The sequence below is a fragment of the Dermacentor variabilis genome, chromosome 7 (genome assembly GCF_050947875.1).
Source record: "Dermacentor variabilis isolate Ectoservices chromosome 7, ASM5094787v1, whole genome shotgun sequence".
Taxonomy (NCBI): Eukaryota; Metazoa; Arthropoda; class Arachnida; order Ixodida; family Ixodidae; genus Dermacentor; species Dermacentor variabilis.
The window spans coordinates 7,675,597-7,698,971 of record NC_134574.1 but is presented as its reverse complement, the minus strand read 5'-3'; the positions used below and the strand labels follow the sequence as shown (position 1 = coordinate 7,698,971).

Sequence of the window (23,375 nt, the reverse complement as noted above, 5' to 3'; positions counted from 1 at the left end):
AGTCTGTATGGTGCAAGATAGTAGTCCTATCTGATAATTTCACTTTCACTGTTGGAGTGGTTTATCGCTCGCCTGGCTCAGATATTAGCACAGTGCAAACATAATATCAAATTCTCACCGAGGTGTCGGCTCAGATGATGCTTCTTGGGGACGATTTTAATCTGCCTAGGTTATCTTGGTGCAATGATATGTTTATAAGTCCTGGCGGGCACATGAACCTTGCAATGAAAAATATTGTGGACATGTTTGGTCTGATGCAATACGTTACCGACCCTACTCGCAATGATGCTGTGTTAGACTTACTGTTTTCTAACTCACCAGATTTCGTAAGAAATGTGACTGTCATTCCGGGAATTAGCGACCATCTTGCTGTTGTTGCCAGTATCCGAAAAGAAAAAAACCGTGCGAAGTTATCTATGTTAATTTCGAAATTATGTTATGTTTGTAATTTCTTTTCTGTTTTCGAGTGCTTATCTGGGGAGCATAATGTGCATGATATGTGGGACAATCTTATACGTTACTCGAGCTGGTAAGTGCACATATCCCCAATTTTGATTTTCACGGCTTAAAAAGCACAAACAGCCATGGGTAACAACACATATAATAAAGGATGAGGGCACATAACGCATTCAAGCAAAGCAAATCAGCTGCTCATTTTGCAAAACTACATACGATTACATGCGAATATAAGCTAAAGACAGGAAAAGCTAAAGATAACTACTTCACCGAGCTGAGCAACAAAATGGAATGAAACCTCAAAATGTTTTGGAAGTACTTAAAACAGTGTGGTTCGGATTCCTTCGGAATACAGGAGTTAAGTTATAATGGTAAGATAATTACAGAAGAAAGGGATAAAGGTGCATGCCTAAACAACTTTTTTCATTCGGTATTCTTACTTAAACACACCTGTCATATTCATCCACCTACAATGAATATTTTGCCTGTGCTTCCTGTTGAGCTTAGTGTTAATGGAATTGAAAAACTATTGAAAGATGTTGATGAGAGTAAATCTAGTGGTCCGGATGGAATTTCCCCATGTGTGCTCAAACGTTCCGCGGGGCCAATTCCTATGTCATCATCATCATCATCATCAGCCTGGTTACGCCCACTGCAGGGCAAAGGCCTCTCCCATACTTCTCCAACAACCCCGGTCATGCACTAATTGTGGCCATGTCGTCCCGACCAACTTCTTAATCTCATCCGCCCACCTAACTTTCTGCCGCCCCCTGCTACACTTCCATTCCCTTGGAATCCAGTCCGTAACCCTTAATGACCATCGGTTATCTTCCCTCCTCATTACATGTCCTGCCCATGCCCCCATTTCTTTTTCTTGATTTCAACTAAGATGTCATTAACTCGCACTTGTTCCCTCACCCAATCTGCTCTTTTTTTAACCCTTAACATTACATTCATCATTCTTCTTTCCATAGCTTGTTGCGTCGTCCTCAATTTAAGTAGAACCCTCTTCTTAAGCCTCCAGGTTTCTGGCCCGTAGGTGAGCACTGGTAAGACACAGCTGTTATACACTTTTCCCTTTAGGGATAATGGCAACCTGCTGTTCATGATCTGAGAATGCCTGCCAAACGCACCCCAGCCCATTCTTACTCTTCTGATTATTTCCGTCTCATGATCGGGATCCGCCGTCACTACCTGCCCAAAGTAGATGTATTCCCTTACCACTTCCAGTGCCTCGCTACCTATTGTAAATTGCTGTTCTCTTCCGAGACAGTTAAAGATTACTTTAGTTTCCTGCAGATTAATTTTTAGACCCACTCTTCTCCTTTGCCTCTCCAGGTCAGTGAGCATGGATTGCAATTGGTCCCCTGAGTTACTAAGCAAGGCAATATGATCAGCGAATCGTAAGTTACAAAGGTATTGTCCATTAACTTTTATCCCCAATTCTTCCCAATCCAGGTCTCTGAATACCTCCTGTAAACACGCTGTGAATAGCATTGGAGAGATCGTATCTCCCTGCCTGACACCTTTCTTTATTGGGATTTTGTTGCTTTCTTTATGGAGGACTACGGTGGCTGCGGAGCCGCAACAGACATCTTTCAGTATTTTTACATATGGCTCTTCTACACCCTGATTCCGTAATGCCTCTATGACTGCTGAGGTTTCGACAGAATCAAACGCTTTCTCATAATCAATGAAAGCTATATATAAGGGCTGGTTATATTCGGCACATTTCTCTATCACCTGATTGATAGTGTGAATATGGTCTATTGTTGAGTAGCCTTTACGGAATCCTGCCTGGTCCTTTGCTTGACAGAAGTCTAAGGTGTTCCTGATTCTATTTGCGATTACCTTAGTAAATAGTTTGTAGGCAACGGACAGTAAGCTGATTGGTCTATAACTTTTCGAGTCTTTGGCGCCCCCTTTCTTATGGATTAGGATTATGTTAGCGTTCTTCCAAGATTCCGGTACGCTCGAGGTCATGAGGCATTGCGTATACAGGGTGGCCAGTTTCTCTAGAACAATCTGCCCACCATCCTTCAACAAATCTGCTGTTACCTGATCCTCCCCAGCTGCCCTCCCCCTTTGCGTAGATCCCAAGGCTTTGTTTACTTCTTCGGGCGTTACCTGTGGGATTTCAAATTCCTCTAGACAATTCTCTCTTCCATTATCGTCATGGGTGCCACTGGTACTGTATAAATCACTATAGAATTCCTCAGCCACTTGAACTATCTCATCCATATTAGTAATGATATTGCCAGCTTTGTCTCTTAAGGCATACATCTTATTCTTGCCAATTCCTAGTTTCTTCTTCACTGTTTTTAGGCTTTCTCTGTTCCTGAGAGCATGTTCAATTCTATCCATATTATACTTCCTTATGTCAGCTGTCTTACGCTTGTTGATTAACTTCGAAAGTTCTGCCAGTTCTATTCTAGCTGTAGGGTTAGATGCTTTCATACATTGGCGTTTCTTGATCAGATCTTTCGTCTCCTGCGATAGTTTGCTGGTATCCTGCCTAACGGAGTTACCACCAACTTCTATTGCACGCTCCTTAATGATGCCCACAAGATTGTCGTTCATTGCTTCAACACTAAGGTCCTCTTCCTGAGTTAAAGCCGAATAACTGTTCTGTAGCTTGATCCGGAATTCCTCTAGTTTGCCTCTTACCGCTAACTCATTGATCGGCTTCTTATGTACCAGTTTCTTCCGTTCCCTCCTCAGGTCAAGGCTAATTCGAGTTCTTACCACCCTATGGTCACTCCAGCGTACCTTGCTGAGCACGTCCACATCTTGTATGATGCCAAGGTTAGCGCAGAGTATGAGGTCTATTTCATTTCTAGTCTCCCCGTTCGGGCTCCTCCACGTCCACTTTCGGCTATCCCGCTTGCGGAAGAAGGTATTCATTATCCGCATATTATTCTGTTCCACAAACTCTACTAATAACTCTCCCCTGCTATTCCTAATGCCTATGCCATATTCCCCCACTGCCTTGTCTCTACCCTGCTTCTTGCCTACCTTGGCATTGAAGTCGCTCATCAGTATAGTGTATTTTGTTTTCACTCTACCCATTGCCGAGATTCCACGTCTTCATAGAAGCTTTCGACCTCCTGGTCATCATGACTGGATGTAGGGGCGCAGACCTGTACAACCTTCATTTTGTAGCTCTTATTAAGTTTCAAAACAAGACCTGCCACCCTCTCGTTAATACTATAGAATTCCTGTATGTTACCAGCTATATTCTTATTAATCAGGAATCCGACTCCTAGTTCTCGTCTCTCCGCTAAGCCCCGGTAGCACAGGAGGTGCCCGCTTTTTAGCACTGTATATGCTTATTTTGGCCTCCTAACTTCACTGAGCCCTATTATATCCCGTTTACTGCCCTCTAATTCCTCCAATAGCACTGCTAGACTCGCCTCACTAGATAACATTCTAGCGTTAAACATTGCCAGGTTCATATTTGAATGGCGGCCTGACCTATATGAACACAACAATTAATTTCTATGTACCTTTATTTAATTTGTGAAAAATCTTTATCGATGGATATTTTACCACGTGACTGGAAAATTGCGCATGTTGTTCCGATACATAAAGGTGGGTCCAAAAAAAAGATGCAGGTAACTATAGGCCAACATCACTTACGTCTATCCCGTGTAAAATACTTGAACTTATATAAAGAAATAATATATAATTTAAATGAGCATAAGGTACTAATTAACAAGCAGCATGGACTTTGCAGGAGACTATCTTGCACAACACAACTAGTTGAGTTTTATCATGACATAATATTGAGCATAGATGCAGGAGGGCAAGTAGACGGTGTGTTCCTGGATTTTCGGAAAGCCTTTGACACAGTATCACATTCACTCTTATTGTTTAACCTTAGTACCCTAAGCATTGATGCAACTGTTTTTAAATGGATTGAATGTTGCCTTTTCCAAAGAACGCAATGTGTAATACTGAATGGAAAATGCTCTGAATATGCTGATGTTACGTCAGGAGTCCCACAGGGCTCCATTCTGGGTCCACCATTATTTTTAATCTATACTATTATTTCTGTAGGAATTTCATCATCTATACAGTTGTTTGCAGATGACTGTGTTGTGTACAAATATATTGCCCATCACAGTGCTACAATTGAACTTCAGAACAACTTATCACTGATTCATGATTGGTGTACTAAATGGAAAATAAATTTGAACATATCAAAGTGTGTACATCCCTCATTTACTAAAAAGAAGAAACCAATTCAGTCATGGTATCACCTGAACAATGTACTAATCAAGCGAGGCAGTACATATAAGTACTGCCCCCCCCCCCCCCCCCCAAGGTAACCTTCATTGCCGCTCCAGAACAAATACAAAACTGTGCTGCCAGGTTCGTCTTGGGGCGGTACGGAAGGAGGGAGAGCTGCACTGCAATGAAGGCTGAGCTAAGATGGGAATCTCTTTCCACCCGCCGCAATAAACAGAGATTTAAATTCTTATATTCGATTTACTATAATAAAACTGGAATTAATAGGGAAATTTACCTAAGGAAACCTCATTACAATTCAGAACAAACTGATCGTAGCTGCAAAATCCTCGAGTACCCTGCCAAGATGAACATGTATGCCAACTCATTTTTTGTTCAAACAATTAAACAGTGGAATAGGCTGACTGAAAAGCAAGTGCATTGTGTGAATGAAGATGTATTTTATTCCATGTTGTAACACCCTTGGTGTAACGCCTTTGGGAGCTGCGGGGTAATTGATGAATAAAGAATAAAAATAGTGCGGTGTTCTTTTTTTTTTCTGAACTGTGCAGAAGTGCACAGTTCCCACACAGTTCAAACGAATGCAAAACCAACTTGCCCTGAATGCTGCTCTCATCTTTCTTGGTTTGCTCCTGATGCCTTTCTAGCAATTTGACGGTTCAGTGCAGCATCTCATGTCCCGCAACCCTTGGTTCTTGACAGCACTGTGGACCCTTGTTCAAAATACTGGAGACATCCCCCGGCAGAACCACATCTCCAATCAGAGTCAAATCTTTGTTATGTTGAAACTTGCTTTGCCTTATCTCAGCTGAGTGCAAAGCCTGGCTTAGAGTATGGGCCCAGAGGGATTCTGTCAAATTAGCCGCAAGGCGATTAATGCCCCGTAGCTTGATCTCAGCCAGCCATCCGGGATCCAGCGCATAACACAGCATCTACAAATGGTCTTCACATCTTGGTACTTGATGCCACAGCTCAGCCCTCAACAGCTTGCAGAAGCGCTTCAAAAAACCAGAAAGCGGCTTAAAAACCCCCAAAACGGCCCTCACATTCGGCGGCACAAGACCTTTTGAGGGCTCTTTTATATGTGCACCTTCTACTTCATCGTCACATACTTATCGTCAGAGACAATAGATCTGTATTGGATCCTGCGTAGCGCCGATTCTTTGTGAAGTGTTCTTTTATATTCTTTAGACCGCACCCTTGAACACAGTTTTTGTGGGATGGGTGTGTTAAAGGTGTTCAGGTATGTGGACGATTACCTGATTATTCTTAAGAAATTACAAGTTTTGACGTACACTAACTCGGTGGGTAGAATTATAGACACCTTCTAAAAGAATGGGAGAGGTTTAGTATTTATGCATGAACTGCCTTCTCAGCATTCATTACAGTTTTTAGATATTATTATTACATTAGAGAATGCGTATGTGTGTTGGGAGTACACTCCGTGCACACAGAAGGAACTTTTACCCATTTCTGGCAGTGGTTGCGACAGCAAGCACGCGCAATAACCAAGCTACTTTGCATCTGCAGGATAGCAGCATCGGCCACCCCTCTGGTTTCCTGCACTCCCGGTTTCGTGCAATCAAGTACCACGTGTCTTGACCCTTTCCTGGAGGACGTACTAAGACACAAGTCAGCATACCCGGGCCTGCACTTAGGCCAAGTCATCTTACCTGGCCCGCCGGAGATACTGCTGCGCCTGCGCCTAGCATACACCAGGAGTACATAAGGAACCACGCAACAGCGGGTGCTCATTCTGGCAGCGGTTGCGACAGCAAGCACGCGCAATAACCAAGCTACTTTGCATCTGCAGGTTTGTCATAAGCTCATTATCTCTTTGTACTATTGCCTGTGTAACCGCAGCTGCTGCCAGAATTCTGCGGAGCGTATTTATCTGCGCAAGAACCCATTCAGTTTAGTTTTATTATTTACTGCAACTTTTTCCTTGTGCCGCCTAAACCTTGGTCTGTTGTCCCAAACGCAATGCCCTCAAACGCAGAACTCGCAAAACGAGTGGAGCAACTTGAATCCAAGCTTGAAAATTTGAGTTCCGAGTTTCTTGATGACGTGTATGGAAAATTCTTACTAAATATGAGCACTTCGGGATTGGACGTTGTTAAAATGAAAAAACAAATGGATAATTTGGTGGCAGTGTGGAATTCCTCAACAATCTGGTAGAGGAAATGAAGTATGAAAAGGCTACTCTGGTAGCTGAAAATAACGCTCTAAAAGCTAGCAACAGTATGCTCACAAAAGAGTAAGCGATCTAGAACAGCACTTGAGACTAAACAACTTCGAGGTGAAAGGTGTTCCTTGTAGACCAGGAGAAGACTGCCTTGTGGTAATGCAAAGCACTGGCGACAAAATTGGTTGCCCAGTATCACCAGATGATCTCGACATGGTTCACCGTGTGCCTATCAAATCTAACAACAACAAAAACATCATTGCCCGTTTTATCTCGCGAATGAAAAAGTCAGACTTTGTGACAAAAGCAAAGAAACGCCGCTGTATGTAAATGACCACCTAACACCTGAAAATAAGGCCCTCTTTTCTAAGGCCTTAACCCTAAAGAGATCTAAGAAATGGCAATTCCTATGGACTGACAACAGCCAAATAAAGGCTCGCAAAACAACTGGCAGCCACGTTTTTCGGATCGTCATGGAGGCAGACCTTTCTGTGATCACTTATCTACCTTCGCCTTTGACAAATCGCATCACCACACAAATTCACAATGTCATCATATTTTACAACTAACGAGCTAAATAATTATACGTCCAATAATCAAAAATCCATAATTCATTTTAACGCACGAAGCATACGCAGACACTATGATGACTTTTCAAATCTGATTGCGACACTTCAATTCTCATGCTCAATAATTGGAATCTCGGAAACTTGGCTAAGTGACCACGACAAGAACCTGTTTTGCTTTCCCAACTATGAAGCAGAATACTCAAATCGTCCGTATAGCTGTTATGGCTGTGCCGCTCTCTATATTTTAAGTACTGTTACGTACAAAAGAAGGCACGACCTTTTTCTCCGCGTACGTGACTGTGAATCAGTGTGGGTCGAACTTAAAAGTGACTTTATTAATGCGGACAACAAGAATCTAATAATAGGTTGTGTATATCGCTCGCCTTCATCGTCTATGAATGATTTCTGCGCCGTGCTTCATGACGTGCTAAATATCCTTACAGACGAGAATAAAAACGTTATAATTATAGGCGATATTAACATTAACCTCGCAGACAGTTCGTCTGCATACGCCTTACAATATTCAAATTGTTTCAATAGCTTCAGTTACGAATGCTTAATAAAAGTACCTATGCAGTGCACTAACTATACAGATGGTAAATAATCTATCATGCGCTTTCCAATTTGCTGTCTCCACCAGATGCAGGCGTCCTGTTACAAAATCTAACTGATCACTATGCGATATTTTTACGCTTTCAGAATAATGAAGACTCTGTCAAAGCCACTTACACAAAGATGATACTTAACAAAGAAGATTTCATTGATTCACTAAACCAAGCTGATTGGTCTTCTATAACAGATATGAAAGATCCACAAACGGCCTTCTCATTCTTTATATCGGTACTAAAATCCTATTTTGACTGCCACACCCACAAAGTGAAATGCAAAAAGAAGTTTGTGTCACCACAGAATCCTTGGCTGTCAGATAAGCTTCTAGCCTTGATGCGGAAAAAAGACAATCTGTACAAGAAAACAAAATTACAGCCATTTAACAGCAATTTCACCAAGAGGTACAAAAAATTTTCCAACTTTCTTGCTATCGAACTAAAAAAAGCTAAAAAACTTTATTACCAGAAAAAATTATTAGAATGCGGAAGCGACAGGAGTAAGAAATAGAAGATAGTAAATGATTTTTTAAATAGGCGAAACAATCGCGATAATTTCAAGGAAATTATTCATAACGACACAGCTTACACCTCCTCACAAGATATTGCTGATGCTTTTGCAGAATTTTTCTTTAGCAGCGATTCGCATACACCAACGCAATATAACAATTTATTGCGACGCCTACCTCACTCGTTCTTTCTTTTTCCAACCACACCACAGGAAATAGAAAACACTACAAGAAATCTAAAAACAACAAGTGCAGGTCTTGATAATATGCATTCAAATCACATCAAGCTAATTGCCCACCTAATCTCAGATGTTCTCGCAAGTATTATTAACCTATTATTTAAGACTGGAACCTTCCCACGAGAACTAAAACAAGGTAGAATTACTCCTGTATTTAAAAAGGGTGACCGTGCCTTGATTACTAATTATAGACCCACTTCCATTCTACCCTTCTTTAGCAAAGTTATCGAACGGCTGGTAGAAAGGCGCCTAACTAATTACATATCTAAATTTAGTATTGTTTCACCACTCCAATTCGGCTTCCGCAAGGGGTATTCAACCGAACTTGCTCTGATCGCCCTAACTGAACAATTAAAGATGGCATTCGACAAGGGCATGTATGCTGGATCAGTGTTCGTGGATCTAACTAAAGCATTTGATAAAATTAACCACCACATTTTATCCTTTAAACTTGAATCTATCGGAATAACAGGTCCTGCATTAACTTTGATACAAGATTACTTAAAAGATAGAACACAAAAAGTTAGAGTTAATGGTGTTCTTTCTAAATCAATGACAACAAACATGGGTGTACCTTAGGGATCCATACTTGGCCCACTCTTGTTTTTAATATATGTTAACGACCTGCCTAATTGTCTGCTTTCTTCTAACTGCATTCTTTATGCAGGCGACACAACTACCATTAACTCTGACATTTGTGTACGGAACGTAGTTTCTAAACTGAATACAGACTTAAACAATGTGTTAAATTGGTGCAATATTAACCAGCTCAATATAAACTCGTCTAAAACTAAATTTTTTTATTCACGTCCCACCAACGCTCATCCGCATTCATTTCTTCACTCTACCTTGGTATTAATCTTATCCCGCATAGTACTTCCTGTAACTACTTGGGTGTAGAACTTGATTCTAACCTTAAATTTCATCAACACATAGCCAACGTTAGGCGGAGGGCAACATATGGAATAAGGACACTTTTAAAAGCTCGGTATGTGTTTAACCAGGAAACACTACTCTCTTTATACTACTCATTTATCCATTCACATATAAAATATTGCATTGCATGCTGGGGCAATATGTATCGTACCCACTTACAATCATTACAAGTACTACAAAACCAGGCTGTTAGAATAATTACATTTAGTCCTAACCATTTCAATTCCAAATACTTATTACATAACTATAATATTCTTACTGTGGATGAGCTTATTAACTTTAGTTTTGGTACGTTTTTATATCGACAACTAAATAACGCTTACCGCAACAGTCTGATACCTCAGTCTTGTCTAATGAATACTAATCTTATGCGATTTGCACTAAACAATAACTTTATTCTTCCCATGGTTCGCACAAATTATGGTAAGCAGAGTGCCCATTTTTCGTCCATTTCCTTCTGGAACACACTACCTCCTACTATCAAGTCATGCAAATCATTTCAATTTAAACGACAACTAAAATACCACATTTTATCATCTGCAACCACTTAGATAAGTATATTTTCCACTCCAAATGTACATTTGGCTCCACAACACAATTTAAAGTTTATTTGGTTAGGTCTCATTATCCATTTACTTTCAAAATGGTGTTATAGTTCTGTAATTAGTCGAATGTAATAATAATTATTATACTTTTTACTAGCATGTCTGCTGCTGATTTGTTTAGTACTGCCAAACCTAAAACAATACTAAGTTTGTTATCTTGAATATTTTAAGCTATTTGTTGCAACTGTTGTTATTTATATTTTTATATATACGCTGTGCAGGAGGTCCCATTACAGTCTTTGACCTCGGGACCTCCTCCTGTATAATACTGCCTTGTACAATATCTTGTCTATTAATAATAAAAACTCATTCAAAACCTGTCGGCACATTCGAAAACAGTGAAGAGAGCCATCGCATACCAATGCCTAGGCTCTGCCCTGACGAAGTCGTGCCCGCATGCAGTGCAGTATAGATTTAATAAGCAAATATTCCGGCTAGTGTCTGCTGGTTACCTCTGCACGGTCATTGTGTCTGTGACGGAAGCCCTTTTGCGAAAAACCAAGCAAGCCATGTTTGGGAAGGAGACCGTATGGGTGAAGAACCCGGTTAAACCTGTTGTGGTTCCATATTTTCACAAGGTGGCCCACCACGGGAAGAAAGTGGCGAACCGACATGGTGTGCCTGTGCTGTTCTCTGCTCCGAAGAAGCTCGCCCAGCTGTGCTCACGCATTTCGCGAGAGGGAAATCCAAGTGGATGGAGGAAAAAGCATGGCAAGCAGTTTGTTAACTGCTGCACGGGGGTCGTGTATGAGATCCCATTGACCTGTGGGATGGCTTACACAGGTCAGACTGGGCGCTGCATTAATCAACGGGATCATTTGAGGGCTATTAGGAGAGGTAGGACAAATTTGGCCTATCAATGCACCAACTGCACAGCGTGTGAACTGCGATTGAGTGACATAAGAATCCTGGGCAAAGGTTGCGATAAGACTGTGCGTGAATTATTGGAAGCCTTTTATATCAGGAAAAGGGGAGATAAATGTGTGAGCGATACGTCTATGAAGCTCTTCAGGGAAGAAATCGTGTTTCTTGAACGTGTGTTGTTGTTACATCGTTACATTTATTCCACTGTTATGCACTGTGCATGTCATCCTTTCAGCATATATTAGCCGGCATGGCTGCAAATAAAATAGATGCGAGTTAGCGCCTGTCCTTTGTCGTTCTCAGCTGTTGTGATTGTCTTCTAGTGCGCTTATTTTCCGTCGAAGTTTCAGTGGCCTAGGTGAGATGAAGATATTCGTTGCATCATATCGAGTTGTATAAACTGCGTCCAAGCGCTGCCAATGCCACCCGCGCAAGAACCAGCTGGCCTGAAACGCATGACAGGTGGTCTAGGCTACACATCGACTTCACTGGACCAATTCAAAGCAAAATGTTGCTGATAGTCGTCAACTTGCGGAGTAAATGGATACAAGCCATTCCCATGTCCCAGGCAACATCCCGGAGTAAAGTCGGGAGCCCTGCATACTCTGTTCAGCTGTTTCGGGTTACCTCGCACTGTTGTCTCAGATAATCTCGCAGCAATTCATCGGCTGGGAATTTGTTCAGTTTATGCAGAAAAATGGCATCGGTCATATTCTTAGCCCACCCTATCACCTTTAAAGTAACAGAAGGACAGAACATGCTGTACACACTGTAAAGGACAGCTTAAGAAGGCAGGCACAATGGTGCTGCACGCATCATCAGCGAGACTTCTATGCCATTATCACAACGCGCTCCAAGAGTATGGGTTTTGATCCTCTGAAATGCTTCTGGGTTACAAACTACGGAAAAGACTTGATATGTGTTTTCCCTCTAGGAACCTGTCAGCCCCCCAACAAATTTGATGGATGGTGCGCAGTGGACGTTCTCACCAGGTGATGCTGTGTATGTGTGAAATTACGGAACCAGAGACAAGTGGACCCGGCAAGGTCAAGTCAACAGCAGGTTCTGCAGAGGGGTCTGTAGAAATGGTCAGCAGTGTTGTTCACCCTGACGCAGACCAGGTTTGTAAATGAATGCCTGACGTAACATCCGCTGCAGTCCCAAGCAATGACATGGAGGAGACCGGTATGCAGTCGAGTGACGGAAAACGCACCCCTTCAGGAAGCGCCAGCAGGCGTAATAGATGTTCAAACCCACTTGCATCGCTCCACCCATGAAAGAAAGCCCGTGGAGCGTTACAGATTCTAAGGGAAGAGAAATGTGGGAATCTGCAAGGCAGCAGTTGCGGTTCACATGCTTCGTTACTTCGCCCCCCCCCCCCCCGTTTGTAGATAAGTTAACGTATTTGGAATAAACAGACATCCTTTGCTCGTCGACGCCTGTCCGTTCATTGCAGTGTGGCCTAGCCGCCCGTATTTGTAACATACGCAAACTACTTCAGGTGTAAGATTCAACTCCCGGACTCACCAATGTGCTCTGAATGTATTGTCCCTGAAGACCTGCAACATGTTCTGTGCAACTGCTATCGCTACGCGTCAGAAAGAGAGTCTCTGAAGGTGTCACTGTACCTTCAACATGACTCGAGCTTGGCACTACAGCACATTCTTGGCCCATGGCAAAGCACCACCAGTGCGTCATGCACCATGAAGGTGCTGCTGATGTTCTTGCAACCCACGATCCTTAACAAAACTTTGTAAATATCTCTATAGTGTATCTATGCGTGTGTGTGTGTGACTGTAAAGTGTTTATCACTGTATATATCATTATTAATAAATTAATTTATTAATTACTTCTCTCCACCTCGCGGGTTTCCACAGAACTATATGTCAAACTGTATATATCATAATCAGCACGTGCAGTAACATGTCAGGCAAACAACCAGGCTAACGTCTCGAGCATATCATTAAAGCTTGTTTTGCTCTCAAAGCTGTTGCACTGTTACAATTATAGCATTAAATACAAACAAACGGTGATCAGTGCCAAGCATCACCACAGTTCACATGTAAAATTGATGCAACAACTGCTGTATTGCATAATGCGAACTTATGTACCCTACAGCCGCAACTGCCCACATAGACACACTTCTCACATAGCAGAACAAAGCAGTAGATTCGCATGCCGAATTTCAGTGAGCATTTCTGCTCATAAAACGGCACAAAACATACAATCACGTGTGGTGCGATGGGCCACTCCTTGCAAGATCTTGTTCTTGCTTGCCCTTACAATGACAGCCAAAAACCAGCATTGCATGGTTACAGCACAGTGTTGTCAGCTTTATGCATGTCTCCTATTTGTTCTTCAAGGACATCGCATGGACAACACATGAACATCAGCTAGAGAATGCACTAGAAAAGCAAGTTCAGACCATGTCGCCGCCTTTCAGAATTCCTTAATATATCTTGGTCTATTGCTATTTTATGCCCGACTTCTAAGGGTAGTCTTAAAGGCCTTCAAAGTGGGCTAAACAATAAAGAAGTCAAAATTTTTATCTTTTGTGCAGCACAAGTAAGATATAAGAAGTGTAAGATGTGCATGCCAATGAAACAACTATGATTTGTAGTGATAGAATCCAGCATGCTGTTTGCGATTTAAAGAAGAATGATAACTTTAAATTGGCAATGTAAGTCTCACAATGATGATGATTATTTATTGGCATCCTCTTTGAACCTGGGCGGTGACAAATGGTCACCCAGCCTGCTTGAGTTGCCAGTAAGTGGCACAAAAACCAGCAAGTGACGCAATCGGGCAGTGGTACTGTGGATGTAGTATACGAGATCAATGTACACAGGACGGCTCTATTAAGTACTGCGGACTTATTGCTTGAAATTGCAGTGCGTAGGCTTGTGCACTGTATTCTATGCATGTTACAAAGTAGAATAAGTCTATACTAACAAGTGGCACTCGCTCGCAACACTCAATGCATGGTGACGCACATGATTGCTGTTGTACGCACATGAAATTCCACGCATGCACGCGAGCTAAAATTTTTTCTTCTAGCTCGGTCAGGTCTTCGAGAGACATGCTTCAGAAACCAAAAGCTTATGCATGGCTACGGCAACATGCTGAACTGCATATGACATGTAAAGGCGCCATTTCATATTGAAGAACTTAACTTGGCTTGACTAAAAAAAACCCTCGACCTTTTATGGCAAAAGCAGCTGGACAGAAAACCACAAAAGCATGTAGCTATTATTGTAGAGATGGTTTAACACTTTGGGAAAAAATGAATCACAGGAACATTGCCTTGACCAACAAGCTACGACCGCACATGTCGTGTGCCTCCCACCAGTGTCGGCATATAAACAGTGTCGGTTCATTTTTAGGTATTCAATTAGACTTCTTTCTAAAATTTAATTTGCAGTCAGCTTCTTAAAGAAGGAAACCACTTATGGTATCAGGGTTCTTTTAAAAGCCAGACACTACGTTCAAAAGCACACTCTTCTGACATTATGCCTTTATTTATAGCCATTTACATTATTGACGTAATAGTTTTGCGGAAACCTGCAAGGCGGAGGGAACTAATTAATAAAGGGAACATGAGACATCCATACCCAATCGTAGCAATTGCTACAAAGGAGACCTATATGGGTTCCTCGAAAGAAAAGCCTCCAAGTTGAAGAAAAATTCGTCCTGGTCCGGGACTCGAACCCGGAACCACCGCCTTTCCAGGGCAGCCGCTCTACCATCCGAGCTAACCAGGTAGCTAGGAGATGGCAGGGCGAAGTCGAATTTATTGACAACTCGAAGCAAAGGCAAGACTTTGACGTTATAGTTCTGCAGAAACCTGCAAGGTGGAGGAAGTAATTAATAAAGGAAACGTGAGACATCCGCCCAATCGTAGCAATTGCTACAAAGGAAACCCATATGGGTTCCTCGAAAGAGCAACCTTCAACTTCAAAGCTTTTCTTTCGAGGAAGCCATATGGGTTTCCTTTGTAGCAATTGCTACAATTGGGCGGATGTCTCACGTTTCCTTTATTAATTACTTCCTCCACCTTGCAGGTTTCTGCAGAACTATTACGTCAAAGTCTTGCCTTTGCTTCGAGTTGTCGATAAATTCGACTTCGCCCTGCCATCTGCTAGCCACCTGGTTAGCTCGGATGTTAGAGCGGCTGCCCCGGAAAGGCCTTGGTCCCGGGTTTGAGTCCCGGACCAGGATGAATTTTTCTTCAACTTCGAGGCTTTTCTTTCGAGGAACCCATGTGGGTTTCCATTGTAGCAATTGCTACGATTGGGTGGATGTCTCATGTTCCTTTTATTCGTTTACATTATTGTATCAGTTCTTGGGATATTACATATTGCTGTCATATAGCTCCACTACAGCACAACCAAAATAATGTTGTCCATATCAGTACATTGGTTCCTTATAACGCTCATATTACCGACAATTGCATGCAGAGAGGTCATTGCGAGGCTCACTGTGTCATCAGTTAGTATCTAAAGCAAAAGGTGTCACTTGCTCAGAAATGGTTACGTTTGAAAACATGTCACATGTCTATGCTTCTGAAACCAAGCGCACTTGCAGTGCGGCATGTTTATTCTGTAGAAGTTTTGTCATACCCTCGTACATCCCTTGTAAGTATATTATACCCAAAACGAATTGCGTCATATTACATTGTTGTGTCCCTGTGCACAAGAGTAGAGACACAAGACACAAGAGTAGAGAAGAGGACAACACGAACACACGGCATTCGTGTTGTCCACTTCTCTACTCTTATGGCCTGTCTGCACGCCTCACTTCTTTTTTGCATAATGAACCTCTTTCATATTATCTGCTGTATATATGTATCAATAATGAAACAATAAAGTTGAATCTGAGTCGTACTCATCTATCACAGTCCCCTGCATGCTTCCAGTAAATGACTACATCCTCACTATTTAAATGACTACATAAAAGCGCATGCAATGCTTCAGTTAGAAAAAATTACTATTCCACTATGTGAAGATGGAACGGCAGCAAAAGCTGACAGTCAACGCTCTCAACTGAAAAGCAAAGTGCTTTCACTGCCATTCCATCTTCACAGAATGAAATGGTTGTCATTTTCTGTGTTGCAAGTCTGGCGTCGTTGCTCGCTCGGAGCTGCCCGGACTCGTGATTGTCATTTTTTTTTTTCAGCATCATAGGAACGTTCTTTGTCGGTAGTCGTTTCATGCTGGCACCATTTATATTCTCATTACTGTTCCTTCCGGCGCTCCTCGCAGGCATGTTGTTCTTCAGGTGTACGAACTATACATGTCTGCCCCATCGATAATGCAGCTGTTTTTAGCGCCGATACCTCTCCTGCTTGTATACTGTGGATAACCTTGACATCACGCTATTTTTCATGGCAAGCAATCAACCTGTTCTGCATTTTGACATCTGCACTACTGCACTGCACCCATACAGGTTTGTTAGAAATCGCTATGTCCATTTCTGTTACCGGACGGCAAAAAAAAAAAACTACGGAAGTTTAGTCATATACAGCTTTCACAGCAAAAATTTAATCAATTGAAAAAAGTCAGCAGTGTTAACACAACAAAAAAAAAATGCAGAGAATTCGGTTTTAGACAAAACAAAAAATTGACTGATTACTGATGATGATTGCCGGCAACTTTCGAATAAGACAACCTATAGACGTAATTTTTTACAGCACATTTTCAGATGTCTATGAGTGCTTAAGATGCTAATAAACACAAATAAATATTTTGAAAAATAAAGAAAGAAAACAAAGAAAGATACATTTTCTAAGGCTGCTAAACTGGACATAATTTCACCGGATGATGAAGGCTTAATTGACATAATTAACAGTAGTTGAACAAAGAATGTCCCTGGAAATATTTTAACAAGAGATGAGTATTGGTCAACTCTGTGCTGATGAAGACTTGTTGGAACAATGGCTTTAGCAACATCCCTGGTTGGACCACTGCTATTCCAAAGGGGAGGTCATACTATAAGGAAGCTTTAACTTGGGGCCAACGCTAATGCCGCCTATTCAAATACCACATGTAAAACAAAGAAATGCTTTTATTAAACCACCCCAGACCAACTTAAATGAAACTTGTATGTGATAGCTCTTAAGCTAAATTATAGTGGACCTAGAAAGTAAAATATTTATTTATGGCATGGAAGTTCTCACGAAAATTCCTGAAAATTGGCAAGTTTAAGATAAATAAAAGCACTAAGTCTACAAATTCATATCTCAACACCAAAATCTTTAGGCTATTTGCGACGAAACTTGCAAAATGCCCTGGTTACATTTCGCAAATTGGCAAACCAAACATTTGTTCTCCCACAATCAGCATTAGTATCTTCTATTTGGTCTCCACATCAAAATGACTTAATTCCTATCCTGGAATCCATCCAAATTAGAGCAGCATGTTTTATAGCCCAGAATTATGATAGAGCTTTTAGTGTAACACAGATAAAACAGCAAATTTCCCTACAGCTGTTAGAAATTAGAAGCACAATAAATCTTCTTTACCTCCTGCATAAATATGTCCATGAAAATCAGCCCAATTTATGACCCTTCAAAGCTCCCATGCACATGTCAAGTCACCTTGGCAATACCCATAGTGTCTTGCTTATCTTCGGTAACAGACATTTAACTCCTCAGCATTGCCTCAGCCCCAAAAAATCTGGGATAGTCCTCCTGTTAACCTTGTCTTTTTATTTAATCGTGACGCGGTATGACATCCGCAAGTTATTTTCTATGTTCATCTGTTGTGCTGAATTCTTGCATTTTTTACTTTTACATGTAAGCACCGGAATCGTTCCTCTCCTGAATATATGTCTGCTTTGTCTGATAATGTTAAACTTAAAATTAAGTTATTGGGTTTTACATGCCAAAAACAAGCTTTGATTGCGGAACACACCACAGTGAGGGATTGCAGAATAATATGGACAACCTGGGGTTCTTTAACATGCACTTAAATCTAAGTAAACGAAATGCAGCTACAGTGGATGGGATTTGATCCCGCGACCTCGTGCTTAGCTGCACAACACCATGGCCACTAAGCAAGCATGGCAGGTCTGATAATGTAACACAAATTGTTAAATTTCCTCTCTTTGTAACCTTTTATATTGTACACCCCCTACGCCGGACCTGTACGGTACAATAAATAGATAACAGATATTACAGTTCTGTAAACAGCATCCCTTAGAGCACTTAAAGTGCACAAATTTGGTATTTCAAGTTATAGCTCACATTAAACTGAATTCTGGGGTTTTACATGCCGAAACTTCAATCTGATTATGAGGCACACCGTAGTGGAGTACTCTGGATTAATTTTGACAGCCTGGCATTTTTAACGTGCACAAAATGCACTGTTTGTAGGCATTTCTGCATTTTGCCCCCATTGTAATACCACCGCTGTGGCTGAGATTTGATCCAGCAACCTCATACTTAGCAGTGCAACATTCCAGCTGCTAAGCCACCAAAGCAGGTTTTATAGCTTACAAGGAATTGTTACAATGTTTAGGTGCAAAAGGCCTACTCACAGATTAGTGGCACATTTCTGAGGCATGCATAATACATAAATTTTGACCACTCCAGATTTATCAACATTGTTATAGTTTATACATTATGATAGCATTCTTTATTACCACGTTAAAGAGCTGTATATTTGTACCTTGTGACTTTCTTTTTTTACTTTCCCAATTCTCAATAGTGTTTAATAAACAATCAACAGCAAAAATAAAAGATCTGTTTCTAGTAGTCACTAAATATAACTTTTTCTATTAAGTGCAACAAACTTCACCAAATTCAGTGCAGTGACTGTCAAGAAAAATTATTTCAGCATTACCGCGTACTTGCATAGAGCTCCCGAGTTTAAGCTTCCTTTTAAGATACGACACCATCAAAGTGATACACTTTAATATTACCTCACCAGAGTGATTTGAGTGAGTTGGTCTAAGTTCAGTTTAGTACAGAGCAGTGTGTTCGATAACCCTCTCACTTTCTATGTTTATATATATGTTCATGGACCCATACAATTCAGTTGGTGGTCAGCTACTGCATTTGTGCCTCCTTCCGCTAGATATGCAATTATCCTACCACACTTTATTGCCTTTAACGGCGTTCATGCCATGACCTCATAATACTTTTCGGCTACTGCACTTATATGTAGCAATGCTGGGGCAAACCTGTATGTGGAGTTCAGCAACAATGGCTTTCAGCTCGGGTTCATCCCAGTGAGAATCCAGGTAGGCCCGGATGTTTTTCCGTGCAAATGGGAACAGCACATCCTGTTTTTAATGAGATATTTTAGTAGTTAGTCACAAATCGCCATCCAAACATGTGGTTCATTAAGTTTATAGCAGAAAAATCAAGAGCTGGGTGGGCTGGTACATTTTTCAGGAAAAAAATATGGTGATTGGTTAGATGTTTCACTGTGTTTTTCCCAAAAACTGTCCAAGATGCTGATTAGACGCTGTCACCCACTTCCTGACTAAGCAATTAAATGTACTCATCAGCTAAGCTCGTTTTCACCTAACAGATGCTGCCAAATAATTATTAAGTTTTCAGCTCCAAGTTGAAGTACAATGTTTTGTCTGTGAGAAGAAATGTTTTTAAGCCTCCTTGGGCAAAGCAGCACATTAGACGCTTCCAGCGTCACACCACGCTGCAGCTCAGGGAGCGCAGTAGATCCGAAGGAAATTCCATTTCCCAGAACTGAAGTGTACGTTGCCCTGTATCTGCCTTTTGAACATCGCTATTGGAAATGACAAATAAAACTTCAGTGTACTAGAAGTCACAGCTTGAGTGATATTTAGAGCAAACATTAGGGAGAACTCGGAAGCAATATTTTTTGTAACTGCTTTGGGAGTAAGTAGCGTATGTAATGAGGTTCTGTACAAAGGGCGAGAAGGATCTCCATTCATTCTCGCAAGTTGCCCAGATGATCTTGTTTTGGTGCCCCGATAACGGCTCTGGCTTTTGGCTCAAGGTCACTTGAAGGTCACCGACAATGGGAGCTAATAGCATTTAATGCTAAAAAATTAACCAGCTATGTTATGTGTGCCAGGAACAAAACCTTTCTGGCTGCACTATAAGAAACTAAAAGACAACAAAAAATATTATTTCTACAATTCAGCGAAATGAAAACATAAAAGAGAAAGCAAGTCCCATGTCTAATAGTGCCAATGCAAACAAGGCACACAGAGCACCTGCCAGCCGTTGCCTATGCACATGGCAGAACATGGGAATGTGCGAGGACCAGCACGTCTTTCTTAATTAATTTTCTGTAACATTGATAGTCTTCTAAATAAATATTCTTAAAAGTGCCAGCCTTTGATAGTTGTAATGCAGACATCATTGTTCCAACAGAAATGTGATTGCACCCCAAAATACACAATCAGGACATCTTTCAGGCGACAAAGTTTATGTTTTGATATTCGTTAATGTGATCACGTATCAAGACAGGATGCGGTGTAATGCCAGCCATATGCAAAGATTTGCAATTGCAGAGCATTTATACTAACAACAGCATAACAAGTGTGTGGACCACTGTTCAAATCGGTCATCAAAAATTAGTCTAGAGTTCTTTTTACTACCCTCTAAATTCATCAAAATTTGTAAATGATTTTAATGATGAGCTGTTACATCATAACCAACTTTTTGCTTGGCGACTTTAATTTTCCTGACTTCAGAGAATGAAGAGCCACATCACTCTGCATTCTCGCTTGCTTCAGATTTCTTGAATGTGTGCGCACTTTTTTCAATGACACATCTTGTAAAGCCGGCAACGAGAATCATGCATTTGTTTCCAACACCCTTGACATCACGTTCACAAATCATCCTGACCTATTTTTGGAAATAACATTCATTCAGTTTAAGCAATCATTTATTATTTACATTCTACATTGACATTACATGGGCTAAACGTACTAAAAACAAAGACAAGAAGAACATTATAAAAGCAGAGTTCAATTATATTAACTCTGAACATAGTGTTTTCTTTGTTTTTCTAGATGGGTTTATCACCTGTAGTGTACAAACTGGAACATATTGTAATGAGGAGGCAGACACAACAGAGAAACGTATTTACAATATACTGTTACGGAACGATTGATACATGGATGAACGCGAGGTTTGGCAGAGTGATGAAAATGACGATGAGGTCGCTTGCACGTGGGCCAGATAAGACATCTTCTCTTGCCCTAGCTTTTTTGTAAACATTTTGTAAATATATCCTTTGCCTACATTTCGCCTCTGTCACACTTTGGTGGAAGTGCTGGGTACGTTTCGCCTCGCAATGAAACTTCGCAGCGGCCATCATGTTGGATATCTGTCTGCAATGGTGGAAGATGCAGTGCCCACATCAGCACCTGCCACTTTACAGTTGTGCTGGTGCAACCTCGGGATCCTGGCACATTCTGCGATTCTGGAAGAGTGGGTGGCAGAGTACGAATGCACGAGTGCTAGCAACTGAGCCCTACCCTGATGTTGGCAAATATAATTTTCTACCTCAAAGGCACTGCAAAACTATGGTTCGATAACCACGAAGCTGAGATCTGGAGCTGGGACACCTGCAATGAAAAACTATGAGACTTGTTTGGGAAGCCCGTTGGCCAGAAGATCGCCGTGATAAAGATGCTCGAGTCACATGCACAGACGTCTACAGAGTCTTGCATCTCATACATTGAATATGTGTTATTGCTACGTCAAAAGGCCAAAGCCAAGATGCCGGAGAATGACAAGGTTGGGCATATCTTGAAAGGGATCACCAACGACGGCTTCAACCTTTTAGTGTGCAAACATTTCTGTACAGTCGACGCTATTACAAAGAAGTGCCGGCGCTTTGAGGAGGCTAAAAGCCGATGCTTTGGCCATGCATTTGCCCATCTTCCCAAATGGCGGCAACATCCTTTTGTGACGACTACACTACAGCACATCAGTCAGTTCCACCAGATCAGGTGACATGAATGGCACGCCGCGAACTTGAGGCCATGACCTCTGCCTCAATTTATGCTAGTGACTCAGGCTAGATTACGACATTCGTCTAAGCAATTGTCTGGCAGGAGCTCGCCAACATCAACATTCACTCTATGTGCACCATGGCCAGCCCAATACAAACTTCATGGCATCCGCTTTCATACTATCAAGAGCGGCTATTCACTACGTGATCTCCCGACCCTGCTGTGTGGAGAACCCCTGACAATCTATTGATATGCGTTACTTGTCACTGTATCAGTCACGCCGCCCATTACTGCGCCACCCACTGGTCTTTGCCACCTCAAACGGCATCAGCCCCTTACCACCGTTTGAACAGCAACCACTTCCCACCTTCAACCCCGTCGTATTTCCCCAACACAGATGCTCCCGCAAGGATAAATAGTCACTCCCCATCGCTGCATGGTCACAAGTCATGCTCGCCTCCAAACAGTCGCCTGTCATCTCGCTCACTGCAGACTCGTCACCTGTCATTCCCCTTTAGCCCTGCAAGTGCCTATCAGTAAAACTAAGCAGTGCAGCGCCTGGAGATGAAGCTGCATTGATGACTCCCACCACAAATCTTCTTCTGACGCTGCCGGCGAAACGAAGCTTGTTAGACGTTGATGACGTCACTGTTTTCTGTGCTCCTCGACACTGGGGCGTACATCTCCATGATGAGGGCAGATCTTCGTAGTCGACTTCATAAAGTGCTCACACTAGCTGCCTCCCGCATCCTTCGTGTCGCTGATGGAGAGACTCCTGCCATTCTTGGGGTGTGCACCACCCATGTGTGCATTGCTGGTCGTCCCACTTCAGTACAATTTGCAGTCATTGAGAAGTGCCCCCATGACGTAATCCTCGGCTTAGATTTTTTTGTACAGTCATTCTGCCCGAATTGACTGTGCAACCGGTGCTCTTCAGCTTTAGCTTCCCCATTTTCCCGATATTCCAGCCGACATACCACCACGCTTATGCTCTCGCCATCACATTTGCTTGCCACCTCAAGCTGTTACATATGTTACCTTGAAGTCTTCAAATGATATTCCCGATGGCGACTTTGTCTTGTCTCCAATTATTGGTGTCCTGTTAGACTGTTAGCCCTAGCTCACACAATTGTTTCCATTGCTGACAATACAGTGGTCGTTCCCCTTCTCAACGTCAGCCTGTATACTAAGGTTATTCCA

The 23,375-nt window shown here is 41.8% G+C and overlaps 1 protein-coding gene across 2 annotated transcripts in view; it reads right to left on the bottom strand.

The window, feature by feature from the left end:
• The window catches only part of LOC142587300 (enolase-phosphatase E1-like), a 236,306-nt gene that overhangs the window by 190,599 nt on the left and 22,332 nt on the right, over positions 1-23,375 (bottom strand). The window contains exon 2 of one of the 2 annotated variants that reach the window (XM_075698175.1): positions 19,401-19,502. The exons of the other annotated variant lie outside the window; for it this stretch is intronic. Within the exon in view, the coding sequence (XP_075554290.1) occupies positions 19,401-19,502 (102 nt within the window). The remainder of the gene's footprint in view (positions 1-19,400; positions 19,503-23,375) is intronic. 2 annotated transcript variants of the gene reach the window in all.